At 46.4% G+C, this 20,000-nt stretch overlaps 1 protein-coding gene across 2 annotated transcripts in view; it reads right to left on the bottom strand.

Moving 5' to 3' along the window:
- tpcn3 (two pore segment channel 3) overlaps window positions 1–20,000 on the bottom strand; it is a 29,391-nt gene that overhangs the window by 7,190 nt on the left and 2,201 nt on the right. For both annotated transcript variants that reach the window (XM_084367514.1, XM_084367515.1), the window contains exons 2-11: window positions 14,751–14,833; window positions 12,783–12,897; window positions 12,481–12,609; window positions 10,626–10,742; window positions 9,106–9,224; window positions 5,442–5,543; window positions 4,898–5,024; window positions 3,744–3,951; window positions 2,738–2,882; window positions 1,969–2,154 (exon numbers count right to left, since the gene is read on the bottom strand). In XM_084367514.1, coding sequence (XP_084223640.1) covers window positions 1,969–2,154; window positions 2,738–2,882; window positions 3,744–3,951; window positions 4,898–5,024; window positions 5,442–5,543; window positions 9,106–9,224; window positions 10,626–10,742; window positions 12,481–12,609; window positions 12,783–12,897; window positions 14,751–14,833 — 1,331 coding nt within the window. The remainder of the gene's footprint in view (window positions 1–1,968; window positions 2,155–2,737; window positions 2,883–3,743; window positions 3,952–4,897; window positions 5,025–5,441; window positions 5,544–9,105; window positions 9,225–10,625; window positions 10,743–12,480; window positions 12,610–12,782; window positions 12,898–14,750; window positions 14,834–20,000) is intronic.

Below are 20,000 nucleotides of genomic sequence, written 5' to 3'. Positions count from 1 at the left end.
CTCGCCACGCGGAAGCAGAACAGGAGCTGAGCTCGGCGAGCGGCTGCAGCTGCACTGCTGCCAGCAGGGGGCGCACAACTGTGGAAAAAAGCAAAACATGCCGAAGAAAACATGGTCAACAGCTGCAGCGAGACTTCAGATGGCTCAGAGTTGAACCACTCAGTGTCCACTGGGTCAGGTACACCTGTGTAGTCTGACAAAATGCAGCTTCTGAAACCTGCAGTGTTTCTCTGACACTGTCAAAGAGACGAAGACACGTCAGCTCTGTGTTTAAGGTTCCCATGAAACAGCCGGTGCAGCGCCACTCGCTTCAGCTCGGGTATTGATTAGAAGCCAGTAGCGTTGGACCTGCGTTATGTCTCCCACCATGAAGCTAGCAGGCCGACTCTGCCTGGACCAGAACAGAGGGACAGAGTTTCTTGCTGGGTTTGGCTCCTGGCACCCCAGTGCTGAGTCAGCAAATAGGACTGCTAACCTAGCTGCACGGCTAACCGAGCTAACTACCTAATGGCGGCTACATTTAGCAGTTAGCAGTTACAATAGAGCGCTGGAGTCACGCCCCTCCGGTGGACCTCACTGGACCTTATGTTGGAAAACATTAGTGCATCACCTGTGAGTCATGACACAATTCAAACAGGATCAATAAATAATACTTAATCAATCAATAATAAGACTTCATGGGAACTTAAAGCGCCGAGGTCGTCGTTACTGGACTCGGTTATATTCAGAGGTGATTCTAACATTGTGATGTTAACAGAGAGGACAGACGGACAGACACAGCGTACTGAGGTCCAGTAGGACGACAGCTTTCAGCTGATCGTCCTGCTCACTGGCCTGCTTCAGATCCTGCAGGTGTACTGTTCCTAATGAAGCGGCCACTGAGTGTCTGAAAGAAAAAACTACAGCTGACGATGCCGGTGAGAAGCCTGTTCCCATCACACAGAGAACGACACCTGATGGAAACATTCAGCTGTTTTCTCGTTTTTTTGTCTTTTATTCTTTTCATGTTTTGGTTTCTGGCGTTTCCTGAACATCGTTTTAGTTTTTCCTTTCAGGCTTTTTGTCCCCAAACCGACACCATAGTTCAGAAGCTGCTTTCACATTTAACAAACAAAAAGAACAATAAGTGCCTGAAGTCAAGCAGAAGCAGCACACGATGGAAGTGAAGCACGTACCTCGTACTGATCATCTGGGAGGAAGATAAGCTGTGTGAGACGGACGTGACACAGCGGGTTGACTTGTGAATGCTTTCATTGTTCAATCAGTCTGATCAGGTTTCACACACAAACAGTTTCAAACAGAAATACAAACTAATGTCACCTTCACACTCTCACAGACTCTCAACACCCAACATCCACCTCACTCCATCTGCAGGTCACTCATTCATGTTCAGACTATCAAATTCACGCGAGCTCGATCGGATCGCTCAGGACAGATGGTGAAACTAAATGTGGAGGACGGCGTCGTTCTGTTGGACGGATAAGAGCGTCCCGTTAATAAACCTGGGAGGCCGTCTGGATACAGTCTGTGGGAAACACTGCTCATTTCATCAGCACATATTTATTCTGTGCTGACTTCTTTCTGTCTGATACCTTCAAAGATTCATAATCAATGTATGTGGTGTCGTTTGGTTTAAGAGGAGCAGAATGCACACGAGTTAAAACCTGTTGTTTTATGTGAATCTCAACGCAGTGTGTGTGTGTGTGTGTGTGTGTGTGTGTGTGTGTGTGTCTGTATAAAGATCTTGATTGGATGAAATTAGTTTCAAGTGTAAAAACAACTTCCTGTTATGATCACAACAGTGGTTATTAAACTGACAGCAGGCGAACGACTGATTTGATGTTTGGAGGTTTTAGGCTGATGTCCGTGTCACTGTTGAACTTTACCCAGAATCCTCTGGTGATTTGGGACAAACACTGTGTGAAAGGTGACGCGAGGTGAAGACGGTGCACGTCGCCTCGTCCTCACCAGTTCCAGAAGCTGTGCCTGGAGAAGAAAGCTCTGGGCTCGAACACGTAGAGCTTCAGCAGGATCTCCAGCAGGTACAGAGCCAGAAAAACCCACTCGGAGTTGGAGATCAGCGGATTCTCCTCGTCCAGACCGATGAAGACGGCGTTCACCAGGATGATCAGGTCGTACACGATCACGAAGGCCCTGAAACACACACACACACACACACACACACACACACACACACACACACAGATCATGTGTGTGTCGGTCTGTCTCTACGTGCTCCTCACGCTCGAGTTCACTGAGATTCTCACTTAGAAGATCATTTCTGTTCCCAATCTCAAACATCGACCCTCCTGAGTGCGACAGACAGATCCTTCATTAAAGGCTTTGACAGTAAAGATGAGAAATCCCACACAGTAGCAGTGATGCAGTCGCAGGTCTCCTGTGTTTGTCTACAAAATCCCCCTCGACCCGGCCAGAACTCCACACCGACTCCTCGTCACACCTGCACCTGGAGACCAGCGTCCATCTGAGGCAGCGAGAGCCACGAATGTCCCGCTGTTTACCCACCAAACATGAGGTCAGCTGTATTGTTGTGACCAGTGTCTTTTTGTGCCAAATGCATTTGTGGAAAAACACCTCGACCCGGCCAGAACTCCCTGCTCACTCTCTACGATGCATCCTACAGCATCCATCAGATTAGAAATCAGGCGTTAATCTGGCGGAGCCGTTGATCAGAGAGCGTCTGGAAGCGACGTTAAGACGTCCACGTCTGTCTCACCTGTGTTGGACCAGCTGGCAGAGGAGACGGCTGGGGGCTGACAGGTAGAAGGCGGGGCACGCGCCCTGGAGGGGGTGTGGTCTCGACTTGAGTGTGATCACCTCGATGTTCAAGAGGTCGGCCAGCTGGACGAACGCCACTTTACCTGTCAATCAGCCGACAAAGAGATAAAATGACTTACTAAATATTACAAGTGCAATATGTAACCTCTCGCCGAGTGTTGTGTGTGGAGGACCAGGCTGCCCGGGTGATGAAAACAAACGCTCTGATTGGTTGTGAATGTATATATATATATATATATATATATATATATATATAATGTCAGAACACAAGTCAACAACATGAAGAACAAGTCGAGTCGTCTTCAGACGTGTCGATGTACAGATGTTACGGACTGTACCTTTAAAGTGAGTGTGATGTGAGTATGAGTCAGTAAAGGCAGAGTGCACTACGGGCAGATGTTCTGTCAGACTGGATCCTGGTTCTCATCCCTTCCAGTCTTATATGCTGTTTACACGAGAAGCCCGGTTCTTCATCACGGTGCTGTGAGTTCAGCTCTCCTGCACACACAGTTCATCTCAGACTGAAGTGGAAGTCGGTGATGAGAACACAGCGTGACTTCCTCCGTGTGGAGGATGAGTCTGCAGATCGTGACTGCAGAGGACTGAGAGGTGATGTTCTGCGGTTCTGTGGTTGTGACGGTGCAGAACAGAACAGAAGTGTCATTAACCGCCACTCAGCTCACAGTCAACCTGCTGCTCTCACACATGAACTGAAACACTGACTCTGATCTACAGAGGTCGTCTTCTCTGGACTCTGTCACAGCTCAACATCACGTTGGAACTGAGCAGCTGTGTGGAGACATCTGATGTTCAAATCGTCTCCAGCTGCTTCAAGCTGCAACTCTGTTTCACTGTGAAGCTCCAGAAGTGTGTGTGTGTGTGTGTGTGTGTGTGTGTGTGCGTGTGTGTGTGTGTGTGTGTGTGTGTGTGTGTGTGTGACCCACCGATGAAGCCCTGGTTCTTGTCGTCGGAGACGCTCCACAGCAGCTCTCTGTGGGCGTTGCTGAGGTCGGGCTGCACCAGTCGGACCAACTGGTTCCAGTTAGCCTGGCTCACCACGGGCTCCCCGCCCTCCTCCCGCCGCTCCTGCAGCACGGCGAACGCTCGCACCATCTTGTGCCGTTTGGCCCTCACCAGCTGCCGTACCTCCTCCTGTTGGGACACAGAGAGACGCTGTGAGAACGACAGAGGTGATTCACAGCCGATCAGCTGGTGATGGAAACATGTGACCCGGACACACGAACACAAACTGAACGATCCGGTTTCACATCAACATTTCTACATTGTTTCCTCCAGTTTACAGCTCTAACATTAACTACTGACAATGAAAATACATTTTTTTGAAACAGCGACGAAGGTAAACGTTCTCGACGTGTGTGTGTGTGTGTGTGTGTGTGTGTGTGTGTGTGTGTGTGTGTGTGTGCGCACCTCAACCAACAGCACCACACTGCTGCTGTCAGTGTGTCGGGAGAATGAAGTAATCAGTGAAGTCGTGAGCGTCAGGAGACGCAGAGGATCGCTGCAGGTGACGTTTAATATTTTCTTCACATCATTCATTCACGACCAATCAGAGCGTTTGTTTTCATCACCTGGGCAGCTCGGTGCTGCTCGGCCGTCTGGGAATAACTGATCTGTGCTGGCGAGCGTGTTTGTGTTTGCAGTTCACAGTGAAATCAGGAACGACATCTACAAGCGATAATGTTTCAGTCCTAACATGATTTATTGAAGTGTGAAAATAAAGATGTGATGTCTGTTGTGTTGCCGCTGCTCGCTCGCTCGCTCTCTCTCTCTCTCTGTGTCTTACATGATCATTTCTTCATTTATCTTTAAAGCAGCCGGCAGCGATGAGGGACCGTAACTTTCTTTTTCTCCAAATCCTCATCCCTTTTGAGGACGGATAACAGATCAGCTGTTTGGTGACATCACCACCGATAGATATATTTACTTTTAAAATAACTGGAGGTCGTCTTACAATTGAGGACGAGACAATCAGCTGTCGCCTTGATGTTGCTACGTTAGCTAATGTCTTCAGGTCTTTACAGGCCTGCAGGTGGAAACAACCTGACGGCTCAGTGGGCGACAGCGCACGCCGTCGTACCTTCAGGTACTTTTTGTAGTTGTTGTAGACGACGGCCAAGAAGACGGACATGAAGATGTAGGTGTTGATGAGGATGTACAAGATGAAGAAGATTGCGAAGCCGTAGCTGCCGTTGTACGCCGGCATCCTGCCAACGAGAAGCAGAAGAGAAAACGTGCAGGTGTGAGATAACCGTTTCTGAAACAGTCACTTCCTTCTTCTCCGTCGACCTCGCTGTCCGACAGGAGACAAGTTCCTCGTCTGACTGAATGTTGTTAAATACAAAGCTCGTTATAATTCAGTCACACAAACAAACACATGAGAACATTTTCTGATGCGTCATTAACTTCCTCTTTGTCAGCAGGAAACCAACCACATTTTAAAACACAGAAAATGTTGTGCGATATCAAAACTCATGATAAGGAGATGAGATGTGCTGACAGTGACGCCCGAGGAGGTCAGAGGTCAGAGGTCAGAGGTCGGAGGTCAGAGGTCAGAGGTCGGAGGTGAGCGTGATCAGACGTGACCTCCGATCAGCTGACAGACGGTTAATAAGAAGGCTTACATGACGTCGGGGCTGTTGGCCGTGGTGACGAGGACGTACAGATCGAAGACGATCTCCAGGTAGTTGGTGAAGTACGGAGCTCCGTCGATCGTCTTCAGGCCTCTGCACAGGAAACACACACCAACACACACCAACACACACCAACACACACCAGCACACACCAACACACACCAACACACACCAACACACACCAGATTATTCTGTGAGGAAAGTAGCTAAGTACATTTACTTTACTTTAAGTACTGTTATTAAGCACAATTTTGAGATACTTCCACTATATTTATCTGATCACTTTAGCTACTAGTTACTTTACAGATTACATGCTGCATCAGAGCCGAAGCAGCTGGTTTTTAAATCACAGCAGGAACATGAAGCGATAATCAGACGCTGAATATCAGAGCGGATTTAAGTTGGACGTGATGAGCTGACGGTCGTAACTCCAACAGTGTTGTCCTGTGAATAAACGACGGACGGCTGAGCTTCACGGTTGTTCTACCGTCGTTGTTGGAAACAGCGAGCGCTGAGACGTTCTCGTGTCGTCAGTATTACGTGGAGAAGAAACTTCAGATGAACACGACCAAAGACGGCCACTACAGCGAGGACGTCACTGCCGCGTCCTCAAAGAGGCTGACCACCAACACTAGCCTCACTGCTGAGGACACGTCCTCGCCCCGTCCTACACGTCACATCTCAGTGGAGCAGATGGTCCACCTCGTGCATTAACCTCTCAGACCTCAGGGCTCCTGATGTTCCCAGGGTTCAGAAGAAGTCAGCTGGCTGCAGGGCTTTCTCCTCTGGGATCAGGGGCGGACTTACCATTAGGCAAAACTAGGCGGTTGCCGAGGGCCCCAAGTTCCTGAGGGCCCCATAAAAATCCTCATACACTTATGGTTAATACAGTTATTACTTATTTGTGCACATTAATTATGTTTTTGATTAAAATCCTCTCTCTAAAATGCAGCAGAATGCTAATCGTATTATGTGTGTGTCGCCCCCCCTTCAGTCTCCACTACATTGGATCAGTCCATCATGAGAGAAGAAGAGAAAAGTAAAGAAAAGAGACGGATGAAAAGAAGCTAGAAGAGGAGAGAGAAGGAGGAAAACAGAAAGCTGATCTCCAAGTTACAGAAAGTGACGACTGTCTTCACTGCGGCTGCGGCAGCAGCAGTGCATGAAAAATATTAGCATGTTAGCTCAATAGCTTCCAGGTCATGTGATCAATTGACTCAAAATCAGTGTGGGATCATGTGACTACACTGGCTGCATGAGATACACCTCTTGTTTTCACGTTTTACATCTGTTCATAATTTTTTATTAATTTTTAGGCTATATGTAAATATTAGCATCTTAGCTCAATAGCTTCTCAATAGCTTTAAACACAGTATCTCTGCTTTAAATATCCCACATTTTTATTTTGAAAACAGGAAGTCGGTACACGCTGTAGCCGTCTTCTCCGTGTGTTTACTGTAAAGTCTGTAATACGGGTGCACTTGAAATGTTGGAGTGGCTGCGAATGTCGAATATCCAACTTAAAACTAACTTCACTGAAGTCTTGTCATGATGTATTTTCCAGCTGGCCCAAGACGGTTTTTTAAAGAGTTTTGGCTGAAGAAGTCGCCCCACAAAGGAAGACTCTTTCAGTTTATCACAAATATTAGCATTAAATCATCATTTTGAGGGTACATGGTTTTCACTGGGCAGGAAGGGTTTGAAATATGTAACCAGCAACGTAAATGATGCACAGTAGTGGAGTAGAAAGTGCAGTATTTGCCTCTGAGATACAGCGGAGCAGACAAAACTGAAGTTGCATGAAATCCTAAAATGTCTACGTCAGCACTTGAGTAAATATACTTACACTTCACCACTGGGTCAGAGCCTCATACTGTGTTTGTGTGTTTGTTTTCAGAATGAGGGAGAGAGACAACGTGAAAAAGGGACAGGAAGAGAGGGACAACAGGTAAAACACATAATACATGTGTTTTCTGTTAAAACGTATGTGTCTGTATAATTGACCTGTTGTGTGTTGTCTTCTCACTTCAGAGGGCCCCATGCCTGCCTTTGCCTTGGGCCCCAAATGTCTTAAATCCGCCACTGTCTGGTAAAACCTCCCAGCTGACTCCAGACAATCTCAACTCTCTTCTCTGACTCAGCCTTTAACTTGTCCTGACTTCGACTGCAGGCTTCCTCAGTGGGTCGGTCTCAGTCTCAGTGAGCGAAGACTCCACATCGTCCTGCTGACGAGACAATCTGCTTCTTCTGATTCACATTTATACAACTAACGTTTGTCTTCTGTCCCCACAAACTGCAGGCTGTGTCACTGTCTACAGCTTCCTCCTCCTCCTCCTCCTCTTCCTCCTCCTCCTCCTCTTCCTCCTCCTCCTCCTCTTTCTCTTCTTCCTCCTCTCTTTTCATTCAGGCTCCCTTCTGAAGGACCTCGGGCCCCTGGGACCATCTACCTCTCCTGCTGTCTCACATACTGTCAGACCTGGATTGTCACACCCTGTGCTCCACTGGATCCTCGCTCTCCTCTGTCTTCTCCTTATATCTGTACTTCTGTAAAGTTCGAGGCCTCTTCACTCTGATGTCTCCGTCTGTTACCAATGATCCAGGTCACCGCGGTGGACAGGAGGTCGATGTCTCGTCTGCTCAGTCGTCTCCTGGATGCAAACACTTCACATAGATTATACTTAGTATCAGATGTTCTGTCAATGCAACTTGTAAACTGATTGTTGTTCTGTGACATCTACTGCAGGGAGAGGATCCTCCTCTGAGGCTCCTCTGAGGTTTCTAACATCGTCTTTTCCCCTCAACATGCTTCTCTTGAATCGAGAGTCTGAGGACAGAAGGTCTGAGGACAGAGGGTCTGAGGACTGAGGGTCTGAGGACAGAGGGTTGGAGGACAGAAGGTCCGAGGACAGAGGGTCTGAGGACAGAGAGTCTGAGGACTGAGGGTCTGAGGACAGAGGGTTGGAGGACAGAAGGTCCGAGGACAGAGGGTCTGAGGACAGAGAGTCTGAAGACAGAGGGTTGGAGGACAGAAGGTCTGAGGACTGAGGGTCTGAGGACAGAGGGTTGGAGGACAGAAGGTCTGAGGACAGAAGGTCTGAGGACTGAGGGTCTGAGGACAGAAGGTCTGAGGACAGAGGGTCTGAGGACAGAGAGTCTGAGGACTGAGGGTCCGAGGACAGAAGGTCTGAGGACAGAAGGTCTGAGGACTGAGGGTCTGAGGACAGAAGGTCTGAGGACAGAGGGTCTGAGGACAGAGAGTCTGAGGACTGAGGGTCCGAGGACAGAAGGTCTGAGGACAGAGGGTCTGAGGACAGAGGGTCTGAGGACTGAGGGTCTGAGGACAGAAGGTCTGAGGACAGAAGGTCTGAGGACAGAGGGTCTGAGGACTGAGGTCCCACTGAGGCCATGTGTTTGTGATGTTGGGTCCTATAATAAGCCTGATTGGACTGAGGAGCAGACTGTGCTGATGAATAAAGTGTGAGGCTTTCTGAAAGTGACTTCTTCTACCTGAGGCCACGAACATCTCAACCACCTGTCGTAAAACAGCGGCACCACCTTCAGATCCCTCTGGACCACAAACCAACACGGTGCTGTGACCCGTCGGGCTCCGCCGGCCTGAGCGGCGGGTTAGAAACTCGTCACGTGTTCGTCTCACCGTTTTCCCAACAGCTTCAGGGCCATGAGGGAGAAGATGAGCAGGCTGAACATGAAGAGCAGGAAGACGTAGAAGATCTGAGGCAGAGCGTTCCGGATGCTCCTGAACGCTCTGCGGAGCTGGACACAAACACACACACACAAACACACAAACAAACACAGTTAATGAAGCTGCTCGTCCTCCCACAGGAGTCACACACACACACTCACACACACACACTCACACACACACACACACACACACACACACACACACACTCACACACACACACACACTCTCTGACTAATGATGCGTTCAGGCGCCGTCAGCTCACATTTCCATGTTTAGCAGCAGGAAGTTTAAACAGCTGAAGACGATCACGATCAAAAGATTAGAGACCGACGGTCAGTGAAGAAACGCACCACGAGCTGTTCACCTGAGACACCTGGACACTGTCCTTCTTCTTCTCCTTCTTCTTCTTCTTCTTCTTCTCCTTCACTTCTTCTTCTTCTCCTTCTCCTTCTTCTTCTTCTTCTCCTTCACTTCTTCTTCTTCTTCTTCTTCTCCTTCTTCTTCTTCTCCTTCACTTCTTCTTCTTCTCCTTCTCCTTCTTCTTCACTTCTTCTCCTTCTTCTTCACTTCTTCTCTTCTTCTTCTCCTTCTTCTTCACTTCTTCTCCTTCTTCTCCTTCTTCTTCACTTCTTCTTCTTCTTCTTCTCTTCTTCTTCTCCTTCTTCTTCACTTCTTCTTCTTCTTCTTCTTCTTCTCCTTCTTCTTCTTCACTTCTTCTTCTCCTTCTTCTTCTTCTCCTTCTTCTTCTTCTTCTCCTTCACTTCTTCTTCTTCTTCTTCTTCTCCTTCTTCTTCTTCTCCTTCACTTCTTCTTCTTCTCCTTCTCCTTCTTCTTCACTTCTTCTCCTTCTTCTTCACTTCTTCTCTTCTTCTTCTCCTTCTTCTTCACTTCTTCTCCTTCTTCTCCTTCACTTCTTCTTCTTCTCCTTCTCCTCCTCCTCCTTCTTCTCCTTCTTCTTCACTTCTTCTTCTTCTTCTCCTTCTTCTTCACTTCTTCTTCTTCTTCTTCTCTTCTTCTTCTCCTTCTTCTTCACTTCTTCTTCTTCTTCTCCTTCTTCTTCACTTCTTCTTCTTCTTCTTCTCTTCTTCTTCTCCTTCTTCTTCACTTCTTCTTCTTCTTCTTCTTCTCCTTCTTCTTCTTCACTTCTTCTTCTCCTTCTTCTTCTTCTCCTTCTTCTTCTTCTTCTTCCTCACTTCTTCTTCTTCACTTCTCCTTCTGACTTCATCACAAATTAAATATGGATATTCTGGTGTCTTCACTTTTTAATATTTTCTAGCAATGTAAAGTGATCGTTAATCACCAATAATAATAATAACAATAATAATAATAATAATAATAATAATAATAATAATAATAAAGAGGTCATTAAAACGCCTCAAACGACCGAACAGCTAAACTAATGACCTCGCAGGTAGTTTCCATGACAACATGACTGCGGGCTCAGACAGGTGAGACAGGCGGGTTGTTACCTGTCGTCCCTCTGTGACGTTGACCAGCAGCAGCGGGCGCAGGACTCTGGACCAGCGGACGGCGCGACAGTTGGTAGCTGTCAGCGCTCCGTAGATGATCATATCGACCAGAGTGAGCTGAGGAGACACGGAGAACAAACACCACTGCCAGTGAGCGTCAGCTGATCCTGGAGCAGCACACTGCGTCTTCTGCTCAGCTTAAACATCCTCATCTGTCCATGTCTGCTGTGTTTGGTGCATTAAAGGGTCAGTCTGCAGTTTTAGAGAAACTCAAACTGAGAACACAAACTGTCTCCATCAGTGAATAAACAAGCTGCTCTCACAGGAAACACTGTTTGAAGCTAGAAACGTGGCAGGGTCCGCCACATATAAACAAAGTAAAACAGTATAAATGGTGTTGTCCTTTAAGGTCAGTTTGTTTATTCAATCATGAAAACAAAGTGAGCTTGTTTATTTAGTTTGTTTATCAGCCAATGAGGATCTTTCTCTGCTCATTAACATTTCTTCAACTAAACTACAGACTGCTCCTTTAATCTACAGACTGCTCCTTTAATCTACAGACTGCTCCTTTAATCTGCAGACTGCTCCTTTAAACTACAGACTGCTCCTTTAATCTACAGACTGCTCCTTTAATCTACAGACTGCTCCTGGACGCTAACTGAAGATCAGGACCAAGCAGTGAGACATTCACAGACTGCAGGATATTCCAGCGTCAGTGTTGGCCTGTAAAAGCTCACAGGAGGACTTCACATGACTTCATGTATCCGGAGGTGATTGGTCGCCTCAGTCACTGAGTCACCAGGAAGTCTTTCTGCTTTAAAAGGTGCTGACGAGGCAACATCTCCGGCTAAAGGTTGTTTCACAACAACCGGCAGAAAGTCTTCTCAGCACATTCTGACTGCAGACAGGAACTCAGCAACGGCTGAAAAACCAGGAACTGTCCATCTGCACGAGTCACCAACCGTCAGCAGGACAAAACCTGGTCCCAGAGTTCAACTTCAACATGAGTCTCTACATCTCCTCCAGAACACAAAGAACTGGACCCAGACTGTCCGACAGCAGCTGCAGCATGAACAAGATCACATGGAGCCCGGCTCTGGAAGAACCTGGATCCAGTTTGGTTTTGGATCTAAATGTGTTTCTGATCCTTTAAATTAAGCTTCAACATGCTACAAAATATTACATCTTACATATTAGCAACATGCTAATAATTTGACATTTTCACACCTGGGCCAACTACTGTAGCCGACGGCTAACCGCTAACATGCTAGCACTAGTCAGTGTCATTCTTCCCTGTGTTGGCTCGTTGACACCTGCTGACAGTTTGTTCAATAAAGACACCAGTGTAGCCCCTCCCACCAGACTAGTGATGTCAACAAGCCCCTCCCACCAGACTAATGATGTCAACAAGCCCCTCCCACCAGACGAATGATGTCAACAAGCCCCTCCCACCAGACTAATGATGTCAACAAGCCCCTCCCACCAGACTAATGTTGTCAACAAGCCCCTCCCACTAGACTAATGTTGTCAACAAGCCCCTCCCACCAGACTAATGATGTCAACAAGCCCCTCCCACCAGACTAATGATGTCAACAAGCCCCTCCCACCAGGCTAATGTTGCCAACAAGCCCCTCCCACCAGACTAATGATGTCAACAAGCCCCTCCCACCAGACTAAGGGTGTCAACAAGCCCCTCCCACCTGACTAATGATGTCAATAAGCCCCTCCCACCTGACTAATGATGTCAATAAGCCCCTCCCACCAGACTAATGATGTCAATAAGCCCCTCCCACCAGCCTAATGTTGTCAACAAGCCCCTCCCACCAGCCCAATGATGTCAACAAGCCCCTCCCACCATGAGGATGACGATGATGCAGATGTTTTTGGGATCTTTCCAGAACTTCTCTCGAGGGATCACTTTGGCGTAGTGAACGAGTCGAATGGTGAAGACGATCAGACAGAGCAGCTCCACCAGCATGGTCGCCTGGAAACAACACAACACAACAGACTTGTTTCTGATTGGCTCTCAGACTCAGATGACAGAAATCATGAATCATTACGCAGGAAACACTCGGTGTGTTTCTGTCTTCTATCTGCACAGTTCACATCGCTTCTTTCCCTCCAGACAGGAAACAGGAAACCAGGAGGACGTCTCACCCATGTTGGCAGAGTGAAGACGGCCGGCTCCTCGAAGAGCGCCAGAGACAGATCGACCAGGATGAAGACGTACAGGAGCACCTGAGGCAGCCAGTGGTTGTAGCGCAGGTACAGCCTGAAAACACACAACACACAGCTGCTGTTACCCTGGACCCGCCTCACTGTCAGCACACCTCAGGTTCAGACCAGACATGGTTCGGTCCAAATAAAGCCTCCCTTCACAGAGTGAGACGTGAGAATACTCCAGCTCATGCCGTGTTCACCCCCTGATGTCCGACCGTCTCTTGGCGGTTTCCCACCGGCACGTTTGGCCACGGCGAGTCAAACCGAGTCACGTCCGACCTCCGTCTCTCTCAGAGGCCGAGTTCAGTCCCAGTGTGATGTCCACACGTCTTCACTGTTGGCTGCTGGACCTCGCTGACCGAGCTCGCTGACCGAGCTCGCAGTCCAGACCGGCTCCAGTCAGCTGATCCGTCCCTCCAGGACTTCTTTTTTGATCGCTGCCTGATTTTGCAGCAGCTTTTCTAAAACAAAGGTGCTGGAAGTGTCGAGTGATCTTAGTGAAGCTGTGGGACCAAGAGAAGACGGCTTCATCTCCACCCACAGTCTGTACACATGCTCCCCTCACGCCTTTACACAACACACGCTTAATGTGAACTGACAACACGGCACGGCACGGCACGGCACACCACACCACACCACACGGCACCAAACCACACCACACAACACGACACAACACAAGACAACACAACACAACACAACACAACACAACATGACACAACACAACACAACATGACACCACACGACACAACAGAACATGACACAACACAACACAAGACAACACAACACGACACAACACAACATGACACAACACGACACAACATGACACAACACAACAGAACATGACACAACACAACACAAGACAACACAACACGACACAACACAACACGACACAACACGACACAACACAACACAACACAAGACAACACAACACAACACAACACAACACAACACAACACGACACAACACAACATGACACAACACGACACAACACAACACAACACGACACAACACAACATGACACAACACGACACAACACAACACAACATGACACAACACAACACAACACAACACAACATGACACAACACAAGACAACACAACACAACACAACACAACATGACACAACACAACACAACATGACACCACACGACACAACAGAACATGACACAACACAACACAAGACAACACAACACGACACAACACAACATGACACAACACGACACAACATGACACAACACAACAGAACATGACACAACACAACACAACACGACACAACACAACATGACACAACACGACACAACACAACACAACACGACACAACACAACATGACACGACACAACAGAACACGACACAACACAACACAACATGACACAACACAACACAACATGACACGACACAACAGAACATGACACGACACAACAGAACATGACACGACACGACACAACACAACATGACACAACACAACACAACATGACACAACACAACACAACACAACACAGTCAAGTCTTTCAGCACTCGCAGCAGCTTCAGATGAAACAGCCTCTGGCTCGTCTCACCTGTCGTCCAGGTGTTTCAGCAGGTCTGCGGCCGTGTTTTTGCAGAGTTGTCGTGTCCCACCACGACGTCGCACACTTCACACATCGGTGAAAATAGCAGGACTACACCGATTGGACAAAATTGCGAGGTCACAAAGAATTCAGGGTGATTGGATGAATCCCAGAGGTACTGCTAATAGAGACATTTAGCTCCAAGGCTAACTGAAATACTTGCTAAAGGCAGCTAGTTGCTACAGCCAAAGAGTACAGGGAGCAGCAGTTAGCGGTGGCGCTGCCCCCTACAGTTTTGGATCCGCCACTTCTTACAGACGACACCTTCAACAGCGGCAGATAATAACTGAGTGTCTCACCTCACAGCCTGAGGCGACGTGTCGAAGTAGATGTTCCTGTTGTACTGAGCGTCCGACACATAGATGGAGGCCAGGTCGAAATCCTGAAACACACACACAGACACACACAGACACACACACACACACACACACACACACACACACACAGATGAACCACAGAGAACAAACTCCTTGAAACATGATGACCTCTTCATATCAGCCGTTAAGCTCGTCCAGACCGTCTGCTGCCTCTTCAGGAATATTACAGTACTGAACTCGGTTGGAGCTGTGGAGAAGTCACTGCTTCAGTTATGAGATTGAATAAATTGATCTGAAATTGATTAGAATTGTTCCAAGTTAACCTTGTCCAGTCGAATTTGATTAATTCTCTCTGGATTATTCAAATAGATAAAATACCGGAGGTGGTGCCCCATTTACAAGTGTTTCATTAATCGCCAGTGATTAATAAATTACATTTATTAGTGTATCTCCTGCATATTTATGGTGCCGTCTGTGCGAGGCCAGGTCTCTGCATTAAATTAATGTGTGCAGACAAACATCGGTTGTAATAATCAAAACCCAAGCTGTTGTTTGGCTGTCCGCCGAGTGATTAATGCGATACTTAACTTTATAGTCTTGACTGCATATACTTTGAATTGTGTGTGAGCATAAAACTTCACTGAGCTGTGATTGTGCTGTTTAAAATTAAATTAATGTGCACAGATGCTGCATGGTAACCAGATCTGTGAGGTAAAGAGTTGTTCAGTGCGGCCACGCGTTAATGTTTCGTGTACAGATCCTGTGTTGAACCAGATCTGTGATTTATTTGCATGCATAAGTGTCGCTGCACACTTCTAAAAATACCCAGTTCGATGAATCCTAAGCTGTTGTGCTGTGCCAGAGCCCAGAGAACCATCCCGGGTACAAGTTGGTATTTGCTGCGATGTTCCAGAGATATTTGTAACTTGCTCAGACCCTCGTGTGTTCTGATTCAGATTAGCTGCCTAAACAGAAAACAGCTGTGTAAAACAAACTGAGAGGTTTTATTTGTTCTACCCCGTGTAGTATCAAGATTGGTTACTATGGCAACAATCTCGTTCAAAAGACAGTATGTTTGACTGTGTAAAGGAGGCCAGAAAACCTCTATCAGTTCAAATAGTGAAAACACAAGTAAAAGAATACGATGCTCGTTGCTGGTTGAATGTTTATGAAGCGCTGAAAAAACTGTTTGTGCTAAGAAATCAATGCTGGCCGCCGCGCCCAGAACCCCAGACCATCACCGAGCCGAACTTTGCTAAAACAAGGGGGTATATCAGTGGGCGGGGCTAAAAAGTCCCTCCTCTAGACTCCTCTCACTGTAGCCTTGTTAAAATTCAATTTTGAGACAGCGCCCCTGGTGGCCGACTCTGTTAAAAGTCCAAAATTTGTGATGGCGCCCTCTGGTGGACGACTCAGTTAAATTTTTTACATTTTGTGATAGCTCCCTCTGGTGGACAATTCGGTGAAAGGTTTTTATTTTGTGATAGCTCCCTCTGTTGGCCGTCTAAATTTGAATTTGACTTGGTTAATTGAATTTGGTCCTTCAGCTTTAATAGACTGAAATCCCACACACTGATTTGCTAAATTGGAAAGCTCTGAAGGTCCTTCTAATCCAAACGCCTGCTCGTTTTTGAATTTCACACAAGTTTGTAATAAAATAAAATAAATAAAAAATAAATAAAACTAATAAAAAGCTAAAACAATGGCAGAGTCCGAAGATTCTGATACAGCAAGTCTAGCGAATCCCTTAGACAATCTAGATTGAGCACTATTGGATCTTACCACAGAGTTGCTACCAGGTTTTGCATAGGAAATCCAGAAAACCGACCCTAATGAGCTACATGGGATAATGTCCGCACTAGTATGTCGTTCCCTAACCGAAGAAATGAAAGGAAAAGCAAGAGAGAAAATGTTAGGGAGCATGATTATCATCATCAACAAAAACACAGAGACCGACTGACAGAGAACGCTTTAGCTGAAATAGGAGTCAGGAAAAACAACCACAAAACCCTTAAAAAGCAACACAAGGAGACAAAGGAGTCCTTAACTAAGGCAGAAGACCACCACCAACTGTCTCAGGTTAAAGCACAAGAGGATGAACATCTGTACTACAGCAGGGCCCTATAAAATCCGTTTTATTTTTTCCCAAAATCTGTTTTATTTTTTCCCAAAATCCGTTTTATTTTTTCCCAAAATCTGTTTTATTTTTTCCCAAAATCCGTTTTATTTTTTCCCAAATTCCGTTTTTTCCGTTTTAATTTTAGGGAATCCTGTTTTTTTTTTACCTTTTACTCTAATTTTACAACAAAAAAACAGTGTGTTTTAATGTAAATTACTAAAATGTACACAAATTAAATAGAAATTAACTTAAATTTATTGAGGTGACAAACAACACATTTCCTCAATACTGTACCGTACAGTACATTAAAGTCCATCAAAAACAAGCAGTAAGTAATGAAACTAGTTGACTTGTCATAAAACAACCACCAAACATTTTAAACTTCTTCAAAAGTAACTTAAACAGGTTATTTAAGCTGTAGGAGTAGTTAGTCCTTGTGAGCTACTCTCTCTTCAAGTTTCCCACCTATCAGAAGCCTTTTTTAGATAGAAAGTCTTTTCTAAGTCTTTCTAAGAGGAGGCGTAATATTCCTCCTTTTCCAAAAGCCGCCACTTGGCCGCCAATGGGCGTAAACATGTGACGTGACGTGAAGCACGAAGTTGGGCAGTGAACAGTGACAACGAATTTGTCTTCAAAATAAGAGCTTTACATTGCACCCCATTGGATTTTAGAACTGGGTTCTTAGCGGGGGGCTTTTAATTTGAAAGTAGCGACCGTTCATAGCTTGCCGCTACACAACAAGGGGGAGGGGCTCAGTCTGTGGAGGAGGGATGTTGTGCCACACAGATTTGCTTCCCTCCGTGCAGTTTTCCCCACACATACGTTCCTCTTCCACACGAAAACAGCATTTCAGTGAAATTATGTCAAATTTCGCGACATTCCACTTAAAACACGTGATCGCGGACATCATAGGGCCCTACTACGCGAAGGAAAGTCAGAGCTCAAACAAATCCTTCACGCCCCAAGGACTGGAGCTAGACAAAGAGAATATCAACTTAGAGAAGTAACCCAACATTTTAAAGATGCTAACAAAGGCCTTGAAGAAGCAACCAGAGAAAGTGAAAGGAAACGTCTCCAAGAGATGCAACAGGCACTAAAAGAAGCCAGGGACCAAGTTAACGAATCCCATCTTGAACAGATGGAGAAAGAGGCAGAGCTCGACGAGGTTAAAAGAGAATTAGAGCTGTAGTGGCCGTTTGTCTGAAAATCAATTTAACTAAAACTTATTAAAATCAACCAGAAAGCACTCCAGGCTCTTGATCCTATCTGTCTGATCCTGCTTCACCTGTCAAGTGCTTCAAACATCGACATCTCTACCACTGAACGTGACGATCCTGGCTTGAAACACTTGTATGACGCACGCACTTCCCTGCGCATTCGTAATGCCTCAGAGCCACAGGGGTGATGCTAATGTAGGCCCATAACTCTCCGTAGCAACATACCAGGCACTCCAACAAGTAGTCTATTGGCCACACATGCAGAAAGATGTAGCAGACTACATCAAAGTCTGCTTGATTTGCCGTCAGGTCCAACCGTCGAACCTGCTTCACAGAGCTCCCTTCCCACGAAGGGGCCACAGAGCCTACCACGACCAAAAAGCGTCCCATGACAAACTCCAAGTGGGGGACAAGGTGTGGTACTACACCTCTGCTCCCCTGACGAGAAAGGACAACCAAGACATCAGAAGGCTTGCCCGCGAGCTTCTGCCCCAGGAGATCAAAGTAAACAAAGAGCAGACGCTTAAATGGGTCCATCGCAACCAGATGAAATCACAATCAAAAACCACATGGGACTTGACAGGGACGCGTCTCTGTTAGGTCATAAATAAGGATAAAAACCTCAAAGCACCTAAAAGTGCCAATCACAAGTTTGATTTTTTACCCCCAACAAAGCTCACTGTTTGTGTCATTCACAAAAGTTAACTTGAGAATCAGACTTTGTAAATCAACCTCCTAGTTTAACCTGCTTAACTAAATACAGTTATTTGACTCACCCAAACTAATTGGTTCCAAGTGGGTGTTAATCTAACACAAGTGCCCTTTGGTCCAAAGTGCACAATAAACTGATAGAGTAGAATCAAAACCCAGAAATCCCAGATATCAGAGCACAGATCAACCAACAGCAGGAGCTACAAACACAAGCCATCTTCAGTGCAGCTCAGCCATGAAGAAGTTTCCTCCACATCTTATCCTGCTGTTGCTGGTGCAGGACATTTTATCCACCATCACCGGAGAACGGGATCCTACACATTCAACATTTAGCTCCATCATTTGGATCCAAACCAATATGAAAGCGAAATCAACCCCGAAATCACTCTTACTCAAGTGCAGTGACCAGTTAGTGATAACGATGCAGCTGGTCGATGACAGTTACTGTTGACAGCTCTAGAAAAGGCCCCTTAACCCGATAAGACTAGAGCCTCCTACTAACCATCAGAAGGAGTTGGTATCATCAGTATTGGTTTTTTCCCTCATTCTTTCTTTATTATACGATTAGACCTCAGCACACGCCAAAGAGAGACACCAACGATGAACGGCATGACCTCATCCGAAGTTCCCGCTACCACGGTCATTCAGATCGAAGTGGGGGACATGTAGGGACACCTGCGTCTCTTCATGTCTCTTCTGCTAATTGAGGCCTTGTTCTCTGGAAGGCAAACATTCCTTTGAGATGCGAGCTGACTTTGATTTTACAAAAGACGTCTTGCAGTCCACCCTACCTCCATCTTCTGTAATAAAGGCGTCAAATAGACGATTCACAGAAGATTTCCCCTGTTAGCTAACACTGCTGTCCTTCAAGATGAGCAAGATGATCCCAATTGAATCCACGCTCTCCAAATATCCAGGAGGACCAGAGGACTTCCCTTTTGTTTAATATGTTATAATTGAATGTCTCGTCTAACTAATCTCATTACTTTAGTTACTACAGACTCCTCATCTTTCTGTTACCTGTTGTCATTCGTTTAAATTGCAATTCCATTTATTTACTCCTTCAAATCTGTCCTCGTCAAACAGTCCGAGGTCATAGATGTCCAGACGTCATATGATGAGCGTGTGCTCGTGTCCAGACTCACACCTGTGCAGGTTCAGGTGTGTATGTTTTGGTCTTCATCC

The sequence above is a fragment of the Pagrus pagrus genome, assembly GCF_965226575.1.
Source record: "Pagrus pagrus genome assembly, chromosome: 2".
Classification (NCBI taxonomy): domain Eukaryota; kingdom Metazoa; phylum Chordata; class Actinopteri; order Spariformes; family Sparidae; genus Pagrus; species Pagrus pagrus.
Note: the sequence above shows the minus strand (reverse complement) of the source record. Positions and strands in the feature narration are given on the sequence as shown.